At 61.1% G+C, this 26,560-nt stretch overlaps 1 protein-coding gene across 6 annotated transcripts in view; it reads right to left on the bottom strand.

Annotated features, from left to right (window-relative positions):
- Positions 1–917: 917 nt before the first annotated feature.
- The window catches only part of EVI5L (ecotropic viral integration site 5 like), a 29,837-nt gene continuing 4,194 nt past the window's right edge, over positions 918–26,560 (bottom strand). For 2 of the 6 annotated variants that reach the window (XM_027050434.2, XM_027050435.2), the window contains exons 2-21: positions 26,243–26,297; positions 17,896–18,079; positions 16,534–16,723; positions 15,881–16,105; positions 15,695–15,769; positions 14,959–15,084; positions 13,468–13,611; positions 13,242–13,331; positions 12,007–12,104; positions 11,865–11,925; positions 8,789–8,842; positions 7,792–7,824; positions 6,599–6,739; positions 4,903–5,049; positions 3,440–3,580; positions 3,196–3,351; positions 2,946–3,092; positions 2,763–2,858; positions 2,587–2,682; positions 918–2,412 (exon numbers count right to left, since the gene is read on the bottom strand). In XM_027050434.2, coding sequence (XP_026906235.1) covers positions 2,134–2,412; positions 2,587–2,682; positions 2,763–2,858; positions 2,946–3,092; positions 3,196–3,351; positions 3,440–3,580; positions 4,903–5,049; positions 6,599–6,739; positions 7,792–7,824; positions 8,789–8,842; positions 11,865–11,925; positions 12,007–12,104; positions 13,242–13,331; positions 13,468–13,611; positions 14,959–15,084; positions 15,695–15,769; positions 15,881–16,105; positions 16,534–16,723; positions 17,896–18,032 — 2,436 coding nt within the window. In that variant the 5' untranslated portion in view covers positions 18,033–18,079; positions 26,243–26,297 and the 3' untranslated portion in view covers positions 918–2,133. The remainder of the gene's footprint in view (positions 2,413–2,586; positions 2,683–2,762; positions 2,859–2,945; positions 3,093–3,195; positions 3,352–3,439; positions 3,581–4,902; positions 5,050–6,598; positions 6,740–7,791; positions 7,825–8,788; positions 8,843–11,864; positions 11,926–12,006; positions 12,105–13,241; positions 13,332–13,467; positions 13,612–14,958; positions 15,085–15,694; positions 15,770–15,880; positions 16,106–16,533; positions 16,724–17,895; positions 18,080–26,242; positions 26,298–26,560) is intronic. The other 4 variants (XM_027050433.2, XM_027050430.2, XM_053219965.1 and 1 more) reach the window with 4 other exon arrangements.

The raw sequence follows: 26,560 nt of genomic DNA, 5'->3' as shown, positions 1-26,560 counted from the left end.
AGCTCCTGCCTACTCACTGTCCCTACCGTCCAGCTGTTTGGGTTCTGCCCTGGCCTCCTGATTGACCCCCAACACTGTGGTCCATCTGATGGTGCCCCCTCCCCTGCCTAAGCCCTCCATGGCTCCTCAGTGCCCTCAGTTCAAAGCACAAATTCTGGCTCCCGACTGGAGAAGCAATTCTCAGTCTGGCCATGCCCGCTCTCTCCAGTTCCTTCCTCATAGGCATCATGTGCCTCCTCTGACCCCGCCAAGTCTCGCTTTCTGCTTTTGCCTTTGGAGAGAACTCCATCCCCCACCCCGCCCCTTCCAGGAAGTCTTCCTGGATTCTTTTGGGTACTCACCCCACTGGTAGGCAGGCTCAGCCCCCCACCCCCACCCCCTTGTCTGTCTCCGCCACCCTGGGGACCCCGCAGAGCTGGGCACAAGGCAGAGCACCTGGAAGGCCTGAGGAAGGGTGTGAGGTTGAACAAACCCCAACCAGGTCCTGTATCTTCCTGAAGCCCTGGGGCCCCACATGCCTCCACGTCTCTCCCGGGAGGCCCAAGCATATTGTCCAGGTGGAAAATCAGGCCCCCCATCCAATACCTTCCCCCTGTCACCGTCTCCAGAGCCACCCTTCTGAAAATAGCATGACATAAGCATCCATCTGTCAGCCTGACACCTGAAGTCCTTTGCAACTTGTCCACCCCCGCCCCCACCGTACTATCTCTCCCAGCCCCCACACTTTTGTTCACACTGAGCCAACGAGTGACCTTTCCTCTCCCTTGCTGTCCCCCAACCCGGGCAGCCTCTTTGGCACCCCTGCTGGTCCCCTACCCCTGATTCTCTTAAACCGTGGGGCAGTCTGATGTCCTCTACACTGCTTTTCAGGACAAGGGGCTCACGGCTGCTTGCAAGCCCCCCAGGCCTGTCGCACCTTGTCTGTGACTGTGTAAATACACTTTATTTTCCATCTTTCCCGCCTGGGCGACGTGTGGAGTGTGAACAGGCAGTGTGCAAAATGGTGGTGGGCAGTGCGGGGGGCACGTGGGAGAGCCCCGTGGGCGCCCACCCTGGTCCCCAGGCTTTTGTAACACTGAGGAGTGGGCAACCGGGACGGGAGAACTGACCATGGGTCCCCACCCCAGGAAGCGCCAGGGAGATTGCTTTTGATGCTGCTCCGGGCTCCAGGAGCACCGACAGGGTCAGGCCCGAGGGTCGCAAGGCCCTGGGGGCAAGGGGCTGGGGGCATCGTTGGACTTTGGCACCGTTCTCAGCTCCGACTCTGCAAAGACCACGGGACCACCATGAGCAGCGGAGGGGAGGTAACCACTGGGAAGAGTCCTCCCCTGGGGAGGGTGGGGCTGGGGCCACAGGGAAGGAAGGGATGAAGAGGCTGGGGACCCCCTTGGAGAGCAGGCTAGCTTGGGTGGGGGAGCCTCTCCATCGTTGGCCAAGACAAGGTGATGGGAGTGTCTCACACAGGAATATGGGGGGGCGCTGGGGCGAGGGGGGTCTCTTCACTTCCTTGCAGCTGCTCTGGCCCCCAAGAAGCAGGGACAGTCACTGCCCACGCCCGGGCTGGTTTCTGCTGTCTGCTCACACCCCAGCTGGCCCTGCACACAGTAGGGGGGACTTTGGTTTCTGCTGCAGGGGCCATGATGCCTGCACCAGGCAGGAAAGGCCAGCCTGGCCATCTGTGCCCAGCCGCCAAGGGTCCCCAGGGGCATCGTGGGGTGGTAATGTCCAGCTCAGAGCCGTCCCCCTTCTTCAGGCCTCCTTTAGCCCCTGGGCCCTTCCCAGCAGGGCCACCCGTGTCCCAGAAGAGGGACTGCTGGGAGGAGGGAGCTTCCTGCGCGTCCAGTCCTGGGACCTCCGGGTCGTCCCCTGCCCTGGCTGTTAAGAGGGGCAGACCCTCCCGGGAACTGGACCCGGAGGGGTACAGACCAAGATGGGTAAACACTGCTGTGGAGAGTGGGCCTGTCGGGGGACCCTGAGGATCCTCAGCCCGCGGCCCTACCCTCTGCGCCGCGCCGCTCTGGGCCTAGCCCCCGGGTGGGCGGGACCACGGAGCGCACGGAGTTTATCAGGTGTGGCCCCAGGCGGCGGCGGAGCGGGTGGTGGCCCCCTGGCTCCAGCACGCGGGGCTCGGCCTCAGTTGTCCAGGCCCTGGCTGTAGGGCGCGGCCAGCTCGTCGGCGTCGCTGTCTGAGCTGCCCTCGCTGTCCTTGGCCGGCCGCTCCAGACGGCGGAAGAAGCGCGCGTCGCGCGGGGACAGCGGGTAGAGCGCGTCCTGCAGCGCCGCGCCCACGCCCACGCCGAGCAGCTCCTCGTCGGACGACGGCAGCGAGTCCTCGTCCAGGTGCCGCGCCAGGCCCAGCCCGTCGAAGGCCAGCGGGTCCTCGAAGGGCGGCGGGCCCTTCAGCAGCCTCACCTGGGGCGGGGAACCGGCGCGCTGAAGGCGCGGACGGACGCGCCCACGGACGGAGCCCGGCCCGCCAGGCCGCTCCTCCCGCGCCCTCCCGGGCGCCGACGCCCGAGCGTCACCCGCCGAGGACACGCGGGGCTTCCGCCCGTCCCGCGCCAGCCGGGGCGGCCCCGCGCTCACCTCGGCCTTCAGCTCCTCGATCTGGTCCTTGAGCTCGCGGATGTACTGCGACGAGTCGGAGTGGTTCAGCTGGCCCTGGATGCGGCCCTCCTCCCTCTGCGGGGCGGGCCAGGTCACGGGGGGTCAGGGCCGGGCCCGCCCCGGGGCCCTTCCCCCGCCGCCGCCCCGCCGCTCACCTGGATCTCCAGCTCGGCGATGCGCTGCCGCATCTCGGCCACCGCCGCCATGCTGTCCGCCTCCCGCAGGCGCACGGCCATCACCTCCTCCTTGCTCTGGGGGGGGCAGAGGGGGCGAGGGCGCGTCAAGGCGCGCGGCGGGGCGGGGGCCGGGCCGGGCCGGGGCGGCGGGCGGGGGCGCACCTTGCACTCGGCCTCCGCCTGCTTCCGGCGGCTTTCGCTCAGCTGCGTCTGCAGCCCCTTGTTCTGCGCCGCCAGGTACTGCAGCTTCTCCTGCAGCGCCGCGCGCTCCGCCTCCACGCGGTTCAGCAGGTTGCGGTGGATGTGGTCCTGAGGGCGGCCGGGGGGCGGGGTCACGGCCCAGCCGCGGGGCCCACCCCGCCACCCACGCCCCCTCCCGGGCCCCCGCCGCGGCGCGGGCGCTCGGGCCCACCTGCGTCTCGAGCTCCACCACGCGCTGCCGCAGCTCGCGCCCCTCGGCCAGAGCCTGGGCCTCGCGCAGACGCACGCTCATCAGCTCGTCCTGCAGCTCGCCCAGCACCAGCTTCCGCGGGGACTCCTTCCAGCGGCCGCCGCGGGACAGATGGGCCTGGAGGGGGCGGGGAGAGGCGGACGGTGCGTCTCCAGCCCCGAGGGTCGCGCGGGCCGCTCCGCGCGCGTCGGGCTGGGGCCCTCACCTGCCAGGTGTCCGAGAGCTCCTGCAGCTGTAGCTTCAGCTCCCGCGCCGAGGCCACGGCCTCGCCCTCCCGCACCTTGAGCGCCTTCAGCTCCTCCTGCAGCCGCGCCACGTTGTTCTCGTCGGGCAGCGAGCTGTTCCTCTGCGGGGCGAGAGGTGGTCAGCGCCCTGGGCGGGGGAAGCCGCGCGTCGGGCGGCCCTGCCTGCGGGACCAACACCCCTCCCTCGCGGTCTTCTGAGCTCCACCCCGGGGCACCCCGGCGAGGAGGGGTTCGCCCCCAGACCCCGGGATACACTGGGAAGGCGGCCCAGGCCCCTGGGGAGCAGACCCGACCCCACGTGGCCCCGGGCCTAGATCCGCAGAAATCCTGCCGGCAGAACGGCACCCGCTCTCACTGGACTGTCTCAGGGTGACCCCCTAACGCGTGGGTCTTCCATAAATGTTACTGCTAATAACACCAGGTAGGATGGGATAGGGCGGGTGCCCCGCCACGTGGGAACCTGAGATCACCCCCTGGGGCCCATGGTCAGACCTGGAACCTGCCCCAGCAACAGCCGAGAAGGCTGTGGGTCACAGCTCCCTGTCCCTGTTCCTCTCTCCCCCAGACCAGGACAGGCAGCCCCTTTCCTTGAAACAGGCCGAGGGACAGTCTAGGCCTAGGCCTAGGCCTGGCGGTTCCAAGGGCTCCAGTCCCTTGGGTCAAAATCCAGCTTGCTGCTAGAGGTCCTCACCGCCCCCAGTTTGAGTCTGGGAGCTGGGGGGAGGGTGGCAGGGTCTCCTGGTGTGCACATTTCCCTCTGATGTGGAGGGAGGTGGGAGGGAAGCCCTGTTCTGGGCCAGCTGGTGGAGGCTGAGAGGCCCATGGGGGGGTGGAGACACCCCACTTGGGAGGGCACCCCAAATAGTGCAGGCTTGAGGGAGGTGGGGCATGGCTTCTGCCTGGTGTGAGTGCGTTCTGCTGCCCCCTGCTGGCTGGGGCACCTCTTTCCCAGGGCTTTGTGGGAGTTGAGTCAACATGGAGTCAGGGTGACAGCAGTTGAGGAGGGCCCAGGAGGTCTGGGGCGCCCTTCAGAGTAACAGGTGGGAGCAGGTGGTCTCTGTATGGAGGTGGGGAGGGGGAGAGCAACCCCCAGGGGCCCTGGCCTTCCTTCCCACCTCCATCCTGGACCCCAGGGCCTGTGGAGACACAGGCAGGTGGGACTGGCTATCCAGGAAGCCCTTGAAAGCCACCACACTGCTGTCCCTTGAGGAGTCACGCTGCTTTGTGTGTGCCCTGGATGTGTGTGTGTGTGTGTGTGTGTAGATATCCAGGGCAGGGGGGCTTGACACGCCCCACTGGGTCTGTCTGGTCACCCCTTCTCAACTAGGGCCTGCTCATGCACCTCCAGAAGCCCGTCTGGTCCCTCCACCTCCCCTCCTCCACGGTCTCCCCAACACCTGCCCACTTGCCGGCCCAGTCGCACCTTCTCCATGTCTAGAACCTTGTCCTGCATCTCCCGCAGGGCCCCCAGCGTCTCTGTCTCCCGCAGCCGTGACTGCTCCAGCTCAGTCTCCAGGTGGGCCACAAAGTCCTCGGTGAGGCGCGGGTTGTCCTGGGGGCAGGCAGAGGGCTGCAGCTGGGGGTCAGTAGCCTTCCTGCCAGCTGGCCGCAGGCCTGGGCTCTGCCCCCCCTTCTCAGAGCCCCTGGGCTGGCAGAGGGGGCCGCGGCTGCGGTGGTGAGAAGCCCTGGATCTCCTTCCCTGTGCCTTCTGCCCCCGTGGGGAGGGAGCTGAACCCCATCATGGGGCTTCTGATGCTCGGTGCCTAGGGATGGAGCCCGCCTGGCTTAGCCTCTTTGCTGGGAAAGCCACAAAGTGGGGACCTTCTGCAGGGCTCTTTCCAGGGCCTCAGGCTGGCTCCCAGGCTTGCTGGGGTTGGGGCGGAGGACGGGTTCTCCCAGGCATGTTCCCCAAGGTGAAGTCGGCGCCTAAGCACAAAGTGGGGGTGGGAGCAGCATGGGGCTGGGGCATTCTTGCCCCTCCTCCACCTCCCTCCTCTCGCCGCACCCTCATTTCAAAACAGAAAGGGATGGGGAGTCTGCTGGGATCAGGCTCTTGCTCAGGGCCCAGAAGGCTTCTCAACGCACGTACCCCAGGGTGAGTCCCAGGGGAGTGGATACCCGCCTGGTGTGTGAGGGAAGCAAGCCCTGGGGCTGGAGCCATGGCCCCATCTCGATGCCTGGAGGCCCGGGAGGGTGGTTCTCCAGGAGGTGGTCCCAGCCTCTCCTGGCTGCTGGCCCCTTCCCAGGGGAGGGCCTGCTCGCCGCCCTTGGCTACCGCAGGTCTCCGAGATCCAGGGGTTCGAGGGGCCCTCCCTTGGCTCACGTGGGCCCCGGGCCCCACGCTGAGCCCCAGCCCCAGCCCCAGCAGCTATCTCCCTGCCTCACCCGCCTCTGCAGCTCAGGGGTGGCAGGTGGCGGTCTCTCTGGCCTGAAAGGGGTCATCGTGCCAAGGCCGGGATGAGCCCAGCCTTTGTTTCCCCATTGGCCTTGCTGCCGCCAGGGCTACGGTGCCGCTGGCAGGTCATGGCAAAAGGAAGGTGGCCTGGGCAGAGCCAAAGGAAAACCCGAAAAGCCACCTCCTGGAGAAGTGGACTCTTCACGGTGCTCTCGCTTGAGCACCCCCCGCCCCCGCCACTGACCCAGAGTTCATGACCCACAACAGAGTTGGGCTGCCCCCTCACCCCGACTCCGCCAGCTCTGAGCGGTGAGCACAGACCGGACCCTCTTCTGAGGGCAAAGTGCTGGGCATTGGAGCGGGGAACCCTCTCTGTCTCTTGTTCTAGCTCCCATCCCGCATGGCTGGCCCCCGGGGAAGCCCACAGCCCTTCAGACCTCAGGGACATGCTGGACATTCCCCTAGGGAGTCACAGCCACGTCAGCTGAGGGAGGGGGCACTGCAGGTGCAGCCTGGTTCCCAGGGGCCCTTGCGCCGAGGCCGCCTCGTTCTCAGTGTGGCAGGCCAGACGCCTCACCGGCGGGTGGGACGTGGGTGTGGGGCTGTGGGGGGAGCCGCGTCCCCTCCGGCTTTCTCCGTCCCCCCTACCCTGCCTGCTAGGAAGTAACCGGGCGGGTCCGGAAGGCCGGGCGGCTGTGGTGCGGGGCCCCACCCGGCCGGGTACCTGCTGCTCCTGAAGCTGCCGGATGGTGCTCCGCGCCTTCTGTAGGTCCTCGGCCGCTGAGCTACACTGCTGCCGCACCACTGCCAGCTCCCGCTTGATGACGTAGTTCTCCTCGGCCTCCTGCGCCCGCGTCACCTGGCCCTGAGCACAGCGAGGACCGGATGCTGTGGCCCTCCGCTCACATATGGCCCCCCCTCGGGCCCACCTCAGGGGGCGGCCCAGAGAGGGAAGGAAGGGGACGAGGTCTCCCGCACTCAGAGCCTGGGATGGGGAGCCCCGCCGGGCCTGGGCACGTGCGGAGGGGCACAGGGAGGAGCCTGGAGGGGGAGAGCCACCCGGGGGCCCAGGCTTTGTGGCACCTAAATGAAGAAAGCCCAAATGGCAGCTCCTTCCCCTGCCAGCTCCTGGCTCTCGGCCCCTGCCCCAGGTGGGGAGAAAGGATCCTTACTTAGGCCGATGGCACAGCAGAGTCTGGGCCCCAGGGCCCCTGAGGGACAGCCCCTCAGGGCAGGGCTGGGAGGTGGGACGTAGCTCTTCTACAACTCTCCGGTCCTGGCATCTGGGGCCCCCATCTACCCAGGGCAAAGAACCCCCCCCCAGCCTGATCCCCCCACCCCGACCAATTCGGGCTGCCCCCCATTCCAGGCTCGGAGCCACCAGGTGGTGGGCAGAAGCTTCCAGATAAAGCCATTCAAGGTGAGGCAGCAGCAGAAGCAGGTGAGAGATGGTAGGCCTTGCAGGTAGGAGCGGAGAGGAGCGTGAGGGGTCAGAGGGGGGGTGGTGGTGGTGTGTGTGTGTGTGTGTGTGTGTGTGTGTGTGTTGTAGAGAGGCTCAGTGCAGTGCACACACCAGGGCCTGTTGCTGATATAGCCTCAGGGCCCCCACCTGTGTCCCCTGGAGGGCGGAGGCTTTCTGCACACGTGCATGGGCTTACACTCAGACACGCTCACACGCACCCACACACACCGTGCTGTCACGCGCACACCCCTCTTCCCCCCCTAGAGAAACCTTTGTTTCCCCTGAGAAGCGGGCGCCAGCCACCCCCATGCACGGTGCCAGGCCTGCCCCCCCCCGCCCCAGATGCCCCCCCCCCGCCCCGCCTCCATGGCAGTGGCCGAGGAAGAGGCCGTCCCTGGCTGTGGTGTGCAGGGACGGGGAAGGAAACGGGAGAGGGAGACGAAAAGCTACAGTACCTGGATTAACCTATCAGCCAGAGCAGCGCTCTCCTACCCGGCGGAGGGGGTTCCGAGCAACAGGGGGAGGAGGCAGAGCGGAAGGCGCGCAGGGACAGGAGAGGGGGAGAGACAGACAAGAACGACTTGTCACTAACGCAGTGGACTATCTCTAGAAGCAGGGGAGAGAGGAGTGAGACCAGAGAACCAAAGAACCAGCAGGAGAGGACCCGGAGGAAGACCAAAGCCAGAGCTAGCTCCGTCCTGGAGAGGGGTCTGTTGTGTGGGTGGGGACGTGGGGGTGCCCACGGCTACACCCTCCAGGGCCCAGAAAACTCAGCGTGGGAGGCGGCGCCATCCCCGGAGGGTGAGGGGCGGGGTGGCAGCGCTGGGCCAGGACGAAGTGTTTTCCCGTGGAGTCTAAGCAAGAATTGAGACTTTGGGGCAAGGGCAGTAAAATCTGGTGGGGGGCTACTCTCTGTGGGCAGTGGAGGGCCAAGTGAGGCGGGGAGAGGAGCAGGAAGGTGGGACCCCCCGCCTTTACTCCTGTCCTTAAAAGCAGGCTGGGGGCCAGGGTCAAGGTTGTGGCATCCCACCACGGCGCCAGTGGTAAGGCCTCCCCTCTCCTCTCCTTTCTTTTGAGGGGGAGGCTTCCAAATTCCACGGTTGGGAGCCTGCGGCCTAATTCGGGGCACCTCAGTCAAAGCTGCGGTTCTGCCTCTTTCCGCCCCATGCAGGCCGCCCAGGAGGGACCAGTGTGTGCAGTGAACTGGGTTGTAACCTCACACCCGATCCCAAGCGAAGCGGCCCTAGAACCCCTGAGTATATGGCAGCCCCCATCTCGGTGGGGCTGGGGGTGGGGGCCCCGTGAGATTTACACCATGCTCCTCGGGGCCTGCTGGCTCAGGGTGGGGCCCGGGCCCTGGCCCGGGTGGGGGGCTGGCCGGCCCTCTGGCTGCTGGGTCCTGCTTGGGGCCTGGAGGAGTTGGTGCCACAGGCTGGTGGCCACGCTCCTAACCTTCTCCAGGGTCTCAATCCGTTGTTTCAGGAGCCGGTTCTCCGTCCGAAGCCTCTATGTGGGGAGAGGGGGGGGAGTGTGTCAGAACCCCACCCCGTTCCCCATACACACAGAGGTCTGTCCCCTTAAAGGCCAGGTCGCCTCTGGGCAAGATGGAGTTGTGGTCAAATGTTCTGGGTCAGTGATTCCAGAAAACAGTCAGGGCCAATCCCTGTTCAGAATGGCCCATTAGATTTTTTTTTTTCTAAAGAATCCTTGGTTCACTTAAAACAATGTGATCGCTTTCAGGGGTCAGCAGTCAGCACCCACACCCACTTTCTCTGGAGTCTGTTTCCACCCCACACGGGGGCCTGCCAAAGGCCAATGTGACACCTATCACTGGGCAGACCCTTCCTCTGGGTCTGTCAGTCCCCGCCCCTCATGGCTCTGCTTCGGGCACCAGAATGAACTGTTCTCAGAGTCTGGGTCCAGGGGAGGGGGTCTTGCTGAACACACACGCTTCCTTCAGCGGGACAGCTACATTTCTGTGAGCCACCAAAAATCAGCTGTGCTCAAAAGCTGTCACTTCCCTCCAGCGGGGCGGTTCTGGAGGCAGTTTCCCTCGCTTTCCGCCTTCTCTCCTGCACTGATGGATTTGGGTTAGATATTTGTGGTTTTAAATTCCCCGTGGCCTTTTGGGAAGCAGGTGAGCTTTATATATGCCTTGCATCGTAGCCTCTGCTAGGCACCCCTTACGAAGCGGGTACAGATAGTTGGACCCAGAGTGTGTGCTGAATGAACACCAACCAGATCCTGCGTCTTCCTGAAGCCCCAGGCCCCACATTCATCCGTTATTAATGAGGGCCCCGCCTCCCTGTGGATCACAAAGAACCTTTCCTGGTTTCTTCCCGGGAGAAAAAGGTGATGGAAACACTCAGAACACTCCCAGGAGGCAACTGCGGTCAGAGAGAATCATAGACTCGATTGAGGGTCATTCACTGATGTCACGGGTGGGGAAACTGAGTCCCAAGGGGGTGGTGGCTTGCCCGGGCCTCCCAGCTGGCCTGGGTTCGATCTGTTTCGGGCAGGCTCTCTGCCCCATATCTGCGCTCCAGGGTCCTGATCCTCGCCCCCGGCCCCTGCACTGCTCTGCCTTCTCTCCGGCCAGGACCCACCACCGCAGAATTGCAGAATCGCAGAGATCCTTGAGAAGCCGCATGTGCCCGACTGACAACTCCCCTCTCTCCTGCTTACCCCAAAGGGAAAATAAGAGACAGGGAGTGAACAGGGACTACAGGGTCAATGCACACGCTGGGCTTTTTTTTTTTTCTTTTAAATTTTCTGTATTTTTGATGCTTTGATATCCAGCCACCTTGCTAACCTTGGAGAGAATGCCTGGCCCTCGACTAGCCTTTCATATGCAAACCAGCCAATACATAGCCCACAGCCACCCACCTTCCCTATAGCACTCGCACACCCAGCCAGCGTTCTCCCTGCCCCAAATTGTCCCAGGGCAACCGAGGACTCTCCTGTAGCCCACAGCTTCTGCTGAAATTGTTCAGACCAACCAATCCTGAACTCAAACTTGACTGCCTGCCTTGCCCATTCCTTCCTGGGGATGCCCAATAAAGGAGCTGGCCCACGCTTTCCCTCTCTCACCCTCTGCATCCTGACCCACTGTGACCCACTCAGGTGCTTCCCCACGTGGCCAGGTGTGGTGGGGCGTGCCCCCTCCTTTTGGCAACTAGGACTAATAAATTCTTCTTTCAAGGGCAGTGTCGTCTCTGTGTCTGTCACTTGACCACCTGATTAAAACAAATTTCAGGTACATTTTGAAACAGGCTAAAAGTGAAAGCACCAAGGGCAGGGCCATCCATGAAAGAAGGTGTCTGCCTGGATCCTTTAAGGTCTGTGGGCTCTCAGGCTCCTCTCCTGGAAATTTCCAGGTTGGGCATGTAGTCTGAGTGTCTGCTGTGTCCCTACGTACCTACCACTGGGCCCTCACAGTCACCAGATGGGTGCAGGCCCATGACCGTGTATGAGCAAGACAGGCACACACATTGGGACTTGTGCATCAGTCAAGCTGCCATTCTTGAGAAAGGGGGATGCTTGCAAACTCAGGACACAAAACTTTCTGGAAAACCAACAAACAGGACCAGGACACCGATGCCCTCTTTTCCCCTTCAGGTATGGGTGGCAGGTGACCTGGCTTCTAATCTAGATTCTGCCTCTGCCTCTGCCTCTCTAAAGGGGGTAGAGACGTTGATAGTGGTGATGATAATAAAACTAAAATTAACAATAATGATAATAATTTGAACAGCAGAGCAAATGTTATTCCCATTTTGCAGAAGGGGACACTGAGGCTCAGAAAGGTGAATCCACCTTCCTAGGTCATACAGCTGGTCCACGGCAGAGCTGGGAAGTGAATTCTGAAGAGGACAAAGCCAGGTGTGTTGGGGTTTGGGTTTGTGTCTGTCCCTCTCACTGGACTGGGGAGACCCTCGGTCTCTGCTGTGACTCTGGCACGCAGTAGATGCTCAATAAATGCTTGTTGCATGAATAACTAAAATCACATGCAGAAGGATGAAAGCAGAAGGAAGGAGAGAGAGGCGAGTCTGGGTCTGAGGGGCCACAGTGGGCACCATCCTCGGTCCTCCGTGCCTGCCCCTGACCTCAGGGCTCCGCCCATCAGGGCCAGCTTTCCTGATACTCCTCCGGTCCATCAGGCCTGCTGTTGCTCGGCCTTTTTGCACTGACTCCCTGGGCCCAGAGCAATCTTCCCTGGGTCAGCTCCACCTCTCTTCTGCGCGTTTTTATCCAGAGTACTTTCTGGAGTCCATAGCCTGTACCATTTGTTCCCCGACCATCTCCCCACGATAATGAGGAGGGCGTCCCACGAGGGTGGGGACCTATCCACCTCATCTGCCGCCGGTCTCTGACAGTGGGCTGGGCCCTTGCTCACACGCCGGCCCGCTGGTGAAGGAAGGGCAGGTGTGTGGAGGCAGACGCCTCGGACTCGAAGCACAGGCTGTGTGCGGCTTGGGCAAGGCTGCCCTCCCAAGGGCACCCCGTCCCTGCCCCCACTCCCGCGACTCACTTTGATCTCGATCTGCTCCTCCATCTCCTTGCTCTTCATGGCTGCGTACTCCTTCTCCAGCCTGCAGAGGGGAGTCAGATGAGGCCACGTCCCACTCTCGGGGACCCCCTCTGTGCCAGTCCCCTGGCCGCCCGGCACTGACCTTTTCATCTTCTTGGGGTTGTACTTGACCTGGTAGGCCTTGAGGATCAGCTTGTCCGGGCAGCTGTCGAACTGGTGGGGGATCACCCTCTGGAAGTACTGTGGGGGCACAGGCGGTCACTGACACAGAGGCCCCGAGTGCGGGGGCCGCCAGAGCTGTATGCTGCTTCCCCACAGGAGGAGCTGGTCTGCCAGGGGCACGGCCACGGCCCAGCTCAGGGTGCAGCCTGCTGCGGGCGCTCTGTCAGGGCGTGTGGAGCGAGCGAGTGAGCGTGAGAAGCGGGGCCGGGGAAGCAGCATCCACAGCCCGGACCTCAGTTCGAAGGGAAAAAGCAGGGCTTCGGGAGCTCTTGCTGGCAAAGGCCGGGCGGTAGAGGGGTCTGAGCACAGGGACCTCCGCAGGGGAAGGGGCAGGCATGTCGCTGCCCCCAGGGGGCAGTGAGAGGAGGCCGAAGAGTGTGAGGAATCAGGGCGGCGGGAGCAGCCTGGAGGGAAGACCCCTCGCTGGTCGGCCCGCACGCCTGCGCCCGGGGGCCCGGGCAAAGGGTTAAGCGTAAGCCCTGACGGAGCACACAGCTTGCTGCGGTTCGGGGCCAGGCTGGCTCCCGCTCCCCAGCCCAGCTGGCCCCCTCTGGCAGCTGCGCACAATGGATGCCCGTGTTCATGGACACAGCCGTGGCCTTTGTGCATTCTTCCCCGAAGCACCAGCTGGAAGACGCGGGGAGGGGCAGGGGCCTGCATGATGGGGACATGGCGGAAAAGCAGGCTGGCCTCTTCTCCAGCAGGCGGGACGGCCAGGGCGGGTGTGAAGCTGCCCAGACCCCTCCTTCCCTCCCGGGGCCCTCGACTGGCCCACGTGCTGGGACCAAAACCACACCCAAGACCTTGTAGTTTGGCTGGTATTACTATTTGCCGGGTTAGACTTTGGAGGACCCAGGGCTGGGAGCAGGAGGTTGGGGCGGTGGGGGGGGGGGGGGGTTAGGAGGACCGCCCAGGGCTTGGCTTAAGCCTAGACCTTCCGTCATTTCCCCCAGGCTGCTCCTCAGAGCCTGTCTGGGTCCTCCAGGAAGGCCTCGGGGAACAGAGGTCATGGCAAAGGGTCCGGATGCTCAGGACACCTTCTGCCCTTGCAACTGCCCCCCCCCCCCCCGCCCCCTGCCATCTCTCAGGAGGCCTTCACCTGCCCCGGTGCCCCTAGTGTAAGGGAATCCCGCCCACCCTGCCCCTCTGGCCCACCTGGGACATCCCCTCCATGTCCAGCTGCATTAGCTCCATCTGGTTCACCTGCAGCAGGGCGAGGCCGACCCGGAACACAATCTCCAGGCCCTGCAAAGGTGATGGTGGCGGTGCATCTCAGGTCCTGTCGTCCCAGGGGTCTCCGACCCCTCCCCGAGTCCCGGCCCTCCCTCAGCCCGGGCCTGGCTGGGGATCTGGGAGAGGAAGGGGTGTTCAGCGTCCTCACCTCGTACATGAAGATGTCAAAGACACGAGTGGCAACAGGGAGCGGGAAGGTGGTCAGGAAGAGTGTGAGGAACCAGGACGAGGCATACATAGATGTGTGGAAGCTCTGGGAGCGGAAGTGGGTGTTCAGATCCGGGAGCTGCTCCTGGGGTGGGGGTGGGGGGGAGGCCAGGCGCCGTGAGGAGGCCGCCAGGAATGGCTGTCCGGGCCCCCCGGGGCCCCCTCCACCAGCCAGGGCCGGGCTTCGGCGCTCCGGCCTCCGGGGGGTCTTACCCGCCTGCCCTTGACAACCCGTGGCACTGTCTCTGGGGGAGGCTGAGGTACCCCAGGGCTCTGAGCAGCACGAGGTGGGGACACCGGCAGGGGCGGCAGGTGCAGCAGCAGCTACTGGGTGTTGGGGATGCACGGGGGGGGCCGCACTGGCACAACCACCGGTGGGGTCCTCACCTCTGCCTCAAGAGGGAGCTTCTGGGGCTCGGGGGAGGTGGGTGGTTACACAACTCCCCAAGTTCACCCAGAGAGCGAGAGGTGGGCTGTGGCGTGAGCCCCATATTCTGTGACCCGCCGGTTGCTGTGTCCACCCACCGCCCCCTGCGTGGTACTTGTGCCCAGCGACGCTCAGGGGATGCCTGTCTGCCTGGCCTGAACTTCAGGCAGCTGGCAAGTGACAGGACCCGGGGAAACTGGGGCTGGACCAGGTGTTAGGACCCCCTGGATGTCCTTCACCAAGACAAAACAGACTCTGGGGCTGTCTCCCCACCTGCCCTGGGGCTTCCTCCGCAGCTGGGGGTTCTCTGGTGCTGTCCAGCTACTTCACCCGGGAAGGCCTTGGCCACCCAGGCCAGGGTGGGGTCACTTCTTCTCCGTGGCCCCGGGCCACCTGCTTGCCAACACGACCCGGTCCCCTCAAGCGACAGCACCTCCCTGCCATCTGCTATGCAGAGCTACACAGCCCCACCTGTGACCAGCTTCTGAAGCAGGCCGTGTGTGTGTGTGTGTGTGTGTGTGTGTGTACACGCACGCATACACGCACGCCCAGTCTCTGTCTGCCAGCCAGGGGCGGGCCCTGCGGGGGCTGCTATTTATAAACAGAGGCGGCTGCTCTCCAGTATCAGCAAAGGCAGGCAGACAACACTTTCCCTCCTTCCGCCACACTGGGGAGCAGACAAGGAGGGGCTGCGGGTATACCTGACAAGAGCCAACCTGACCCCTCTTGCCCTGGTGGCTCTGGGAGTCCCATGTTCTCAGGGGTGCCCACTATCAATGGTTGGCCCTTGCCCCGTTGCTTGAAGCACGCTTTGGGGCAGTACCCATCCACCCCCTGCCCCCCGCCCCGGCCCTGTCGCAGCACAGGACCCCCTTCTGAGCTGGAACCTCTGTGTGCGATTTCCCAGCCCTGGAACTTTCAGCTAAAGAGACTGGAAGGGGGCAGGCCTAGGTTAGCACCCACTGGCGGGGGTGAGCGGGTGCAGACCACCGGGCCTCCGCTTACCTGTAGCATGGACTCAAACTGATAGATGCAGAGCCCCAGCTCGGCCATGCTGGGCTTGAAGAGCTCCCTCAGGCGGTACTCCTGCATCAGCCGCACGAAGACACAGAAGGCCTCCTCCTCGGGCATCTGGGTGGGTGGGGACAGGCAGGGTGGGAGGGGGCGCTCGCGGCTCTTCTTATGGCCCTGGGGCGTGGTGCTTCGCCTGCCTCTGTTACGTTTAGACTTAACAGAACGTGGACTGCGTAGGCTGCATGGACCCTCATAACAAACCCCTGGTAAATATCATCATCCCGGTTTCATTAATGGGAAAACTCCTGAGGCTGAGACCACAGGCCTCCTGGCAGGAAACAGGGAGCTGGGACTTGAAGCCCAGGGCTGGCCACTTCCAGCGCCCAAGGTGAGACACCCTCTGGTTTAGCCCCAGCTGTCTTCATTCTCCCCTCCTAGGTCTGCCGGGTTCTCTGGAGGAAACCCTTGGCCCAGCTAACACCGCACTGGCTGACCTAAGCCCTCCGCCTGAGTGCCAGCCCTGGGCGGTGACCGGGCAGCTCCCGGAGGGGACGGTGGACCAGGACAGGCAGCCAGCCCCTCCGAGCCCACCCACAGGGGGCTTGGCCTGGGGCCTGGCGGGGGTCGTAGGTGGGTGGGGAGGGAGGTCTGACCCCAGGAGGGCCCTGGACGGGGGCACGCTCTGCTTTGGCCCACCTCCCGGGCTTGTGGCTGGTGCCTGGCCTACCTGCATGAGGAGCAGACCCACGATGAAGGCGCTGCCCTGGCAGTAGCCCACCTCTCTGTCCACCAGGGAGTATGCCTGCAAAGGGGACACACGCTCATTACCGCAAAGGGGACACACGCTCATTACCGCAGGGGCCCTCACAGGCCGGGGTCTGGGCGGTGGAGACCCGCTGGCCCCGGGCCTCACCTTCATGACGTTGAAGAGGACCTCCTGGCCCAGGCTGTCCTGGCCCTTGAAGAACTCGTGCTCTGGGTAGGTGCGGGCGATGTCCCTGCGGATCAGCTTCTCACAGGGCGAGGACATCTTGAGCAGCTCCGAGTACTGGTTCTTGACGGGCATGTCCGTGGCGCTGCACAGGAGTTGCCACACGATGGCCCGGAAGTGGTGGGGGATGCCCTTGCGGATCAGCTCCTGCCAACGGGGGGGGGGTGGGGGGGGTGGGGGGGGCGGGAGGCCGGGCTGGACCCTGTCCCAGGGCGGCCTCCCCACGGCCACCTGGTCCAGCCCTGAGACGGGGCTGGCCTGTGGCTCGGTTGCGGCCCAGAGCTGGCCGAGCCCCCGTGCTGCGGACAGAAACCATGCTGCTTAATGCGTGGTCCCCAGTCCGTCACGGAACAGAGCGGGCGGGAAACAAACGGGTACCTGAGACACCGGCGTGACAGCCACTAGCTTGGCCGGCCCCACCCTGCACCGCGGCCCTGGCCCTCCCGTGTCCTGGCAAGGCTCATCTCCACTTCCGCTCTCTGCCCGCGGGGCCCCAGACGGCCCTGGGACCCTGGTGCTGCCCTCCGGTGGCCCAGTGACCCGGCCGGCCCCCCCAGCCCCACAGGCCCCGCCACCTTGAGCAGCTTCTCTTTCCTGCGCCTCCACTCCTCCCACTCATTGGCGATCCGGCCCCACAGGATCCACGTGTCCTCCTCCAGGTGGCTCAGGTTGGAGGAGGCCGAGGAGCTGGACACCAGCGAGGAGCCGCTGTTCCGCCGGGAGCCGTTCATGGAGCGCATCGACTTGGAGTCGGCTTCCAGGAGCCTGGGCAGAGAGGGGCTGGTGGGGGCGGGGCCCCGGCTGCGGCCAACTCCTGCCCCCGCCCCTGGGCTCTAGTGACTCTCTGGGGACAGGGCACCCCCGGGGGAGCCCGGCCCCTCCTCTCAGGAGTCCCAGACTGGGTCTAAGTTGTTCTCGCTGGGGGGCCTTAGCCGGTGCTCTACCCTCTCTGAGCCGTGGTCCTCATTCCCGGGCCCCCAGAGAGGCTAACATCTTTGTGTCCCGTTTGTGTCCAGCACGGGGCTGAGAAGCCCGTGCATTGGTGGACTCAGTCGCGTACCAGCACCGCAGGGCAGGGTTGGTTAAGATCTACGCTCTACGCACCAGGTGCAGGGAGGGCGAGCCACTCAGCCAGCTGGCAAGCAGCTGTGTGGCTGTGTGTTTCTGCTGCTCTGCCATCTGGGGCCTCGCTGACCCCGGGGGGGGACCACCCTCTGGCAGCCTAGCAGATTCCTAGAGATGGGTAAGGACTTGCCTGCCAAGCGCAGTTTTCCTATGCAGACCAACCAATCTAGAACCCCCAAACCAACCCCTTCCCCTGCTCTGATCACCCCAGGGCCAGGTGCCAGGCCAACTAGGCTTGGCCCTGCACCCCCGAGCCTGCTGAGATTACTCGAGCTAGCCAGTCGGCCTCGCTGTTCCTTCCTACAGGAACCACAACGAAGGCTCTTGCTCACGTCCTGCCTCATTCCCTCTGCCCCCTGACCGACCCTGGTGCTTTCCTGGTTAGCCCCACATGGTGTGCCGGGCCCCCTCCTCTTAGAGGCGGTGACTCACAAACTCTCTGTCCATTGGCCTCATTGTATCCGAATAATAATACCGCTTACATTTTGAAACCAGGGGAAGGGCCAGAGAGGAAAGGTGGGAAGGCCTGGCTCCAGAGTCAGAGGATTTGTTCTTCCCTCCAACACAGGCTCAGCCAGCGAAGGCCAGGTTCACTGGCCCTCTTGAAACCTTGGTCTCATCGGAATGGGGAAACCGATCATCCGGGGTTGGAGGACGGCAGAAGACGTCCCTTGTCAAGCCTCCGGTGGGCGCTGTTACTTTGCCGAGGGCCGGGCCCAGCTCTTAGCGTGAGGGGGGGCCCCCGGGAACTTCTGCGTGGGGCCCAGGCTGCACCCCTGAGGCCACTCCCCGCCCCCCAGGCCCCAACTCACCGGTTCTGCTCTTCAAGCTTGGCCAACAGCTCCAGCTCATCGGGGCTGAGGTTCTCGGAGTCAGAGGTCGGGGAGCAGGTGGGGGCCGACAGGGCCTCCTGGGATGAGGAGTCGGGGCTCAGAGTGGGGCTCGCCATGGTGGGCAGGCTTGTCTGCTGCGAGCAGGGCCAGGTCACAGCTCTGTCTGGGGGCCAGAGACATGTATGGTCAGCACTGGGTGGGGGCGCCTACCCTGTCTGGCTGGCTCTGGGCCGACTGAGCCTGCTGCTCGCCTGTGGACATTTCCTCACCTCGGGCTGCCCATCTCTGGTCTGTCCGCTAGGTGCACCCCCCATCCCCACATACTCCAGTCCAGCGGACGGCCATGCTGGCTCCTTCTATGCAAGACACCAGCTACCATGATCCCTGCCTGGGTCCAGATGCATGGACGGAGACAGAAGGACTGCAGCCAGGGCCCGAGCTGCCCTGCTGTCCCCGGGCATAAAGGCCAGGTCTCAACTTGACATCCCTGAGTCCTCAGCAGGACCAGGGGCAAAGGCTCCCTGTCACTCAGGCCTTGGGGGCACAGAAGCCCCTGCTCCAGTGGCCCTTCCTGACGGCCTTGGTTCCTGTCTCTGGCTAGATCCTGTCCTGGGAGCCCTGCCTCAGCATCCGACCTTCCCCGTCTCATCAACCAAAGTGGGCGGCTGGCACAGCCAGAAACAATTATTCTCTACCATTGATTGGCTGGTGTTGCCAATGGCCGGAAGAGTCGACTCCCCTTGGGCTGGGAAGCCGGGGATGGACGCGTCAAAGTGCTGGGAATGTGTGGCCTGGTGGATGCAGAGCGAGAGCCACAGGCTCTCGTCAGTACCCCCATCTTGGCCGGGCGGCTGCCAGGCCCATTTGTCTGATTTTTCTTGGGGAGGATCTGGCCCCGCCCTCCTGGCAGCTTCCAGTACACTAGCCTCTTGCTTTCTGCCGGCTTCAGGAGAGGCAGCTCAGCACCGTGCCGAAAGCGAGGGCTCTGGACTCGGACGAATCTGTGTCTGAACCGTGGTTCCCCCTCAACCAGCTGGGTGGCCTTGGGCCAGTCCCCTGGTCTCTCTGAGTCTCCAAAGACTGAGGATCATACAGGACCTGCTCCAGAAGGTGGCGGTGAACCTGAGTGTGCCACCGCATGGAACGTGGGAGAACGGCGCCTGACACTTAATGACTGCTCTCTAGATGGTGGCCTTGATCATTCGTTCCAGGGCCAGGACCAACGTCTAGCTGGCCTCCAGGGTTCTGCTATGCCTGGTGTGGGGACTGCTGGCAGGAGCTGCCATCACCCTGGTGGGAGGTTTTAGGGGTGGGGGATGGCTAGGGGAGCGAAGGCAGGGGCCAGGGGCGGTGTTCTTTCCACTCAGTCATGTTTCTGGTAAGCCCAAGCATCAACGGTCTGAGAGGATGGGGATCTCCAGGGCCATGGAGGCGGGAAGAAAGTGCGCCTCCCCTCCCTGTCGCTTTGGACGGCTCCTTCACGCCCCCCTACTCTCCTGCCATAGTCTGTGACAGGAATCCACTATTGCCCTTGGACCCCACGTGACCTGGCTCTGACAGCTCCGCCCGGAGGGGCCCTTGGCTAGGCCCCAGAGAGGGGGCATCTGGTCCCCTAGGCAGCAGAAGGACAATGACAGGACAAGAGTAGACCATTTCACACCTGCCGTCAGGTCACTGGGCGCCTACTTGCAGCCTAAACTCAGACCCCAGCTGACACCTGAGGGCCCACTGGGTGGCTGGGCTTGACCCTGGCCATACACTTGATTCCAGCCTCCTTGCCCTGTGCTGCCCTGTCACGGGGTGGGAGCAAGGGGGCATCATTCTTTTTTCACCTTGTAGGGGGCCCAGAACCCTCCCTTCCCAGGTCTCTGTGGCTCCTCAGGGCCCCTGGTTCTGCCTCTGGCTCCCCAAGTCTCTCCGATTCTGTTGGGTGCCGAGGGCTCTGGCTTGGGTGGGCGGTACAAACTCTGGGTGGCGAACCCCAGCAGAACTGGAAGAGCTCTTCCTCCCACGGCCTCGCTGGCCAGCGACAACTGCCCCAGAGAATGGGCCACTCTGCACCATCTAGCCAGGAGTTAACCTCTCCGGAGAGAGGTGGGGCCCGCTCCGGGCCTACCACCGAGTCAAAGTCTGTGACCAGCCAGGGCAGAGGCGGGCTGTGCACAGGAAGCCCTGACCTGGAAGGATCTCTCTGGGCGGGGAGGAGCTGGGAAGGCAGGCTTGGGAGGTGGGAGAGAGGTGGGGGAGGCGAGCACGGGAGCCTCCTAAGCACCGCTGGGGTGGGGGAGCAGTGGGAGCCCTGGAGCAAGAGACCACACGTGGCCAGGGTGGTGGTCTGGGCCTGCCATCTCAGGAGGCCTGGAGTGCCCTGGTGTCCACGATGCCACCCCCAAAGGACCCGAGGGACTGCTTCAACTCTGGCCTTCTGATTTCAAAACACAACCAGCCACTAGCACGGCTTGTCCAGATATTTATCACATATTAATGTGGACTTCATACAGGAAGTAAAATTGATTCAATACACATAGCTGAAATTTGCAGTCCGAGAGGCAGAACCTTCTGATCCCTCAGGAACTTTCTCTTGACTCGTCGCCAGATTCTCTAAACACTGCCTGGCGCTGGAAGCCATCCTCCTGATGCGCACACACACACACACACATACACACCATACACACTCATGTAATTGACCCACACACACCCACACATACTTACATACACTCACACACTATCTCACACCCCCTGCACTCACGGCGACACACATGATCTTGCACCCACACCCATGCGTACACACTCGGACACAGGGCCCACTCACACGCATCTACAGTCCGTCTCACACCCACGCATTCTCACGTGTGCACACACACACACATGCATGCACTTCCTGCACGGACCAGATCTTGCCACTCTTGGGACTGAGTAGGTTGGGACAGACACCGGCCCGCCACCCTCCTAGCCCTGCGGGTGGCCCTGCCTCCCCTCCAGAGAGGCCCAACTCTTCCCAGCTCACTGTCCTTCCCTGATGCTCACTGAGGGCTGTCTGAGGGCCAGGCACTGTTCTGGGCACAGGGAAACGGGGGGAAATAGGCGGATGAGGCAGCGCCTCCCCTGCCTGACGGGTACAGAGACCCACAGATGGGGCAGTCCCTTCGAGGGCTGAGGGGCCACCGGCCTGAGATGCACATGCGGGTCCAGTGGGTCTGACGTGCCAGCCTCTCAGCGTCCTTCACTTCAAGCCCCTTTGCCTCTACCCCACCTCAGCCACTTGAATGGGGTCCTGGACCCTGCAGAGCAGGCAGTGGGCCGCCTACCCCTTTGCCTGCTGGCACTCCCACCCTCCACACGTCCACAGGGTGGCGCATGGCTTATGAGGCTGAGCCCATGGCTAAGCCAACCTAGAGGGGTGGGAAGAGACTGCCAGTGTGCTAGGGGCAGGGGGCGCGGGGGCAGAAGGGCCCAGATGCTGGGCGTTTTCTACTTCTCTCCCCCTCTCCGGCTGTTTAGACACTGCCAGCCATGCGCCCTCCTTCTTGAAGTCCTTTTCCACCCAGCTTCAGACAGGCCAGGCTCCTGGCTTCTCTCCCACCTCTCTTCCTGGGCTTCTCAGTGTCCTACACGGCACCTCTTCCTCCACGGGCCTTGCCTCGGCCCCTGTCCCTTCATGCCCCTGGTGGTCTCACTGTCGAGGCTTAAATGATCAAATAAATGCCACCAATTGGGACACTCTCCTTTCCCCAGCTTTCCCTTTCTCCTGAGCACCAGCCAAGATTGCCAACTGGCTCCTGAATATTACCCACCAGGGTAAAAATTGCCACTGTCTGAGTCCCTGCCAGTGTGGTGCCCTGCACTGAGCCTACAACATAGGAGTTGAGAAATTGAACCCACCTGCCCACCCACCCATATTTGCTGAATGCCTGCGAGGTGCTGGGCACCATACCGGGCAAACACCGACGCAGTCGCGGCCCTCCCGGAGTGTACAGAGCATAGAGAATAAGAAACGACCATCCAAACTTTCTATTACAGATTGAGAGGCACGCTTGGAAGAACAGATAGCCCAGAAAAGAATCTGGCAGTTCCCTCAAAAGTTAAACACGGAGTTACCCTATGACCCAGCAATTCTGCTCCTAGATATCTACCCAAAAGAATGGAAACCGCACGGCACACGCGAACTTGCACATGACTCTTCACAGCGGTGTTATTCGCAACAAAAAGTGAAACAACCCAATGTCCGTTGATGGATGAACAGACAAACAAAATGTGGTCCATCCATACAATGGAATATTACTCAGCCATAAAAAAGGAAGGAGGCTCTGACACCTGCTACAATGTGGATGGACCCGGAAGACATGCTCGGTACAAGAAGTCAGACACAAATGACCACAAGTGACATGTTCCATTTATATGAAATGTCCAGAGGAGGCATATCTGTAGTGGTGGCCGGGGGCCAGGGCTTAGGGTGAACGGGGGAGTGGGGGATTTCTTTTTGGAGCAAGGAACTGTTCTGGAATTAGTGAGGACAGTTGCACAGCGTTTGAATATACTGAAACCCATTGAACCATTCGCTTTGAAAGGGTGACTTTTATGTTATGTGAATGATCGCTCAGAGAAAATGATGATAGGGATGGGATGGGGTGGGATGGGATGGCAGAGGGACCACAGGGCAGAAGCAGGAGGGAGGCATGCTACTCTAGAGGAGACTGGAGAGTTCTGTAGAGGCCAGACCCCCACTGGGTCCTGTGGACCAAGGCAGGAGCCTGGCTGGCCTTGCATTTTAGGAAGACCTTCCCTAAAGCCAGCTGCTCCTCCTGATGCAGAGGGGCCTCGCTGGGTCTGTGGTGCTGCCCTCCACCCACCTGCTCAGGCCGAGCCTGGCGCTAGCTCTCTGCACTTGCCCAGACCCTTCAGCCACTCCCTACTTGGAGATGGAGACCAAATGTTTTTGCCCGGTGTGCACAGCCCTGCCGGCCTCCCCTTCTCTGTTATCCAAGCCCCACCAGGCTCAGCCCTCTGTGACCACCTGCTTCTTCCTGCCTGTGTCTTTGCACATGCTGTTCCCTCTTGCTGGAAAGGCATTCTCCAACATTTTGAATATTTTTTTTCCTGTGAAATTGTTCCTGTCAACCTCCACCTCCAGCACGCTGGCTCACTTCTCTCCTCTCTGCAAATATCTCCTACAACCCAGCCCAAGGCACATTCTATGGCAATTACTTCTATACGTGCCTGCCTGCCCTACTGGGTCATGAACGTGCTGAGGGCAAGGGCCTAACTTCTTCTTTTTTTTTTTTTTTTTAATTAAAAAAAAATTTTTTTTTAACATTTATTTATTTTTGAGACAGAGAGAGACACAGCATGAACGGGGGGAGGGGGGCAGAGAGAGAGGGAGACACAGAATCGGAAGCAGTCTCCAGGCTCTGAGCCATCAGCCCAGAGCCCGACGCGGGGCTCGAACTCGCGGACTGCGAGATCGTGACCTGAGCTGAAGTCGGACGCTTAATCGACTGAGCCACCCAGGCGCCCCTTTTTAATTTTTTTTAATGTTTATTTTTATTTTTGAGACAGAGACAGAGCATGAACAGGGGAGGGTCAGAGAGAGAGGGAGACACAGAATCTGAAGCAGGCTCCAGGCTCTGAGCTGTCAGCAGAGAGCCCGACATGGGGCTCGGGCTCACGTACCGTGAGATCATGACCTGAGCCGAAGTTGGACTCCCAATTGACTGAGTCACCCAGGAGCCCTGGGCCTAACTTCTTTAATTTTCTACTCCAAGATCCTAACACATCTGGAATTTAGCAGGTGGTCGGTAAACATTCGCCAAATGAAGACAAAAATCTCTGTGCTGTTCAGCCAAGTGATCAAGGTCAACACGGACAGTGATAAGTCATACTGAGAGCTTGGGCCCGTGATGAGATGACAAGGGCATGGTCACCTCTGTGTCTTTCCTCCCAGAACACATCACCCCAGTTTAACTACGAGAAAAACATGTGACAAAGCCAGACGAGGGGACATTTTAGAAAATTCCTGACCAGTCCTCAAAACTGTCAAGGTCATCAGCAGTAGGGATAAGCCTAAGAAACTGTCCCAGCCATGAGGAACCTAAAGAGATTTGACAACAAAATGTCACGTGGGATCCAGGATGGGATCCTGGAAGAGGACAAGGAAATTAGGGAACCTGAATAAAGCGTGGACTGTAGTTAATGTATCAACATCAGTCTGTTAATCATAACAAATGTGCCAGACTAACTGAAGACGTTACTAATAGGGAAAACTGGGTGTGGGGTCTACAGGAACTCTCTGCACAATCGTCTCAATTTTTTTTTTTAAAGTAGGCTTTGGGGAGGGGCGCCTGGGTGGCTCAGTCGGTTGAGCGTCCCAGTTTGGCTCAGGTTATGATCTCGCAGCTCGTGAGTTTGAGCCCCGCGTCGGGCTCTGTGCTGACAGCTTGGAGCCTGGAGCCTGCTTTGGATTCTGTGTCTCCCTCTCTCTCTACCCCTAACCCACTCGCATTCTGTCTCTGTCTCTCTCGAAAAAAAATAAACATTAAAACAATTTTTAGGGGCGCCTGGGTGGCTCAGTCGGTTAAGCGTCCGACTTCAGCTCAGGTCACGATCTCACGGTCCATGAGTTCGAGCCCCGCGTGGGACTCTGGGCTGTTGGCTCAGAGCCTGGAGCCTGCTTCAGATGCTGTGTCTCCCTCTCTCTCTGCCCCTCCCCCGTTCATGCTCTGTCTCTCTCTGTCTCAAAAATAAATAAACGTTAAAAAAAAATTAAAAAAAATTTTTTTTAAAATAAATAAATAAAGTAGGCTTTGGGGAGCCTGGGTGGTTCAGTCAGTTGAGGGTCTGACTCATGATCTTATGGTTCGTGAGTCTGAGCCCCACATGGGGCTCACCCGCTGTCAGTGCAGAGCCCGCTTTGGATCCTCTGTCCCCCTCTCTCCCTGCCCCTCCCCTGCTGGAGCGTGCTCTCTCTCTCTCTCAAAAATAATTAAACATTAAAAAAATAATAATAAAGTAGGCTCCATGCCCCATGTGGGGCTTGAACTCATGACCCCGAGATCAAGAGTTACATGCTCTGACTGAGCCAACAAGATGCTCCACTGTCCTCAGTTCTTCTGTAACGCTGAAACTGTTCGAAAAAATAAACCCTATTTGAAAGATAATTTGAAAAAAAGATGCCATATCAGCGTGGACAGAAAAGTAAAGCACAGTTGTAACACATGCCAGGTGCCGTAGCAAGTAGGACAGGTGCCAGGGCCCCCGACGAGGCCGCAGGGGAGGCAGGACTTGTGCTTGGATTTCTGACTCCAGAACCTCTGCCTTCTTCCTGCTTCCTTTCACTTTAGGAATAATACACACAAAACTCGAATGCCCAATTTACTGGGCACTGAGGAAAGTGCAGTCGTTGGTTTTCAATGGGGAGAGGGGGTGAGTGTGTATGCGCCCTCTCTCAGAGCCTGGCATTTTCAGAGGCAAGAATAAAGACCCCGAGTTTCCTTCCAGTTTGGCTCCCCACTTCCCCTCCCCCCGCCGGCTTCTGATCCTCTTCTTGGAATGGTTATGGGGGACACAGAATCATTTCTGAATCTGATGCCTCAGGAGATGCCATGTGACCCTAGATGCCCAGCCTGCCAGGACGGTCACTGTGGGCCCGCAGACCGCCATGGTCCTGGCTGGCTCCAGCTCCTGGGGAAATGGCCCGGTGTCGGGCCCTTTCCCTTGGCGAGGGGCGGGCAACCGATCTGTAACCTTGGACAACAAGAACAGCAGTTGGAATTCAGGGCTTACTGTCTATCCTCCTCTTTTCCCCAGTTCTCGCTGCAACTCCATGCTGCTTTAGGTGTTTCCATATCCGTGTCTCTTCTTCCATGCCTCTGTGGGTGTGTGTGTAACTGTTCCCAGATCTCTTGGCCTCCTGGGAGAACTTCAGAGCCAGTAGCCTGCGTTCAAATCCCTCCTACATCCCTTTCTATCTTTGAGATACACTTTGCCTCAGTCTTGTCATCTGAAAACAGGGTTAACTGTTAAACAGTACCTGCCTCCCAGGTTTTGTTGGGAGGAATACCTGAGCTAAACCTGTCAAGTGCTTAGGACAGAAGCCGGCCCATAGTATTTGTTCCCTGCGGGATGCAAAGTTCCATGAGGGCAGGGGCTGTCTAGCCCACCCCTGGATCCCCAGAGTTCCATCACAGCATCAGGCATCCAATATTTGTGGGATGAATAAACAAACCTCCCCTCCTCAGCAGGCCCACCCCCAGTGTGGTGGCCCTCTTTAAAAGTTAAACGCAGTAAAACTATCATTATCATTATTGGTAATAATAGCAGCAGCAAATACCTTCAGATTAAAATCTGAGAGGTGGACCAGTATGACCTGTGGAATCCCTTCTGACCTAAAAAAAAAAAAAATAATAAAATGTTTACTACCCTGTATCATCTCCAACTTTCCTACTGCCACCGAAACAGCTTCATTCCTGCAAACCCCTCGTTCCTCTAGGTCCCTGAGGATGACAAAGGGGAACATTTAAAGCCCTTATGAGCCTTCCAGGGACCCATGAATAAGACAAGTGGCATCTTGCAAGGCACTTGGCTCTTCAAAGCCAAGATGATAGCTTTTCTGGTGCCCGTGTCAGCTGCACAGGCTCTCTGGGCCAGG

Source organism: Acinonyx jubatus, chromosome A2 (assembly GCF_027475565.1).
Source record: "Acinonyx jubatus isolate Ajub_Pintada_27869175 chromosome A2, VMU_Ajub_asm_v1.0, whole genome shotgun sequence".
Taxonomy (NCBI): Eukaryota; Metazoa; Chordata; class Mammalia; order Carnivora; family Felidae; genus Acinonyx; species Acinonyx jubatus.
The sequence above is the reverse complement of the archived record's forward strand: the minus strand, read 5'-3'. Positions and strand labels throughout refer to the sequence as shown.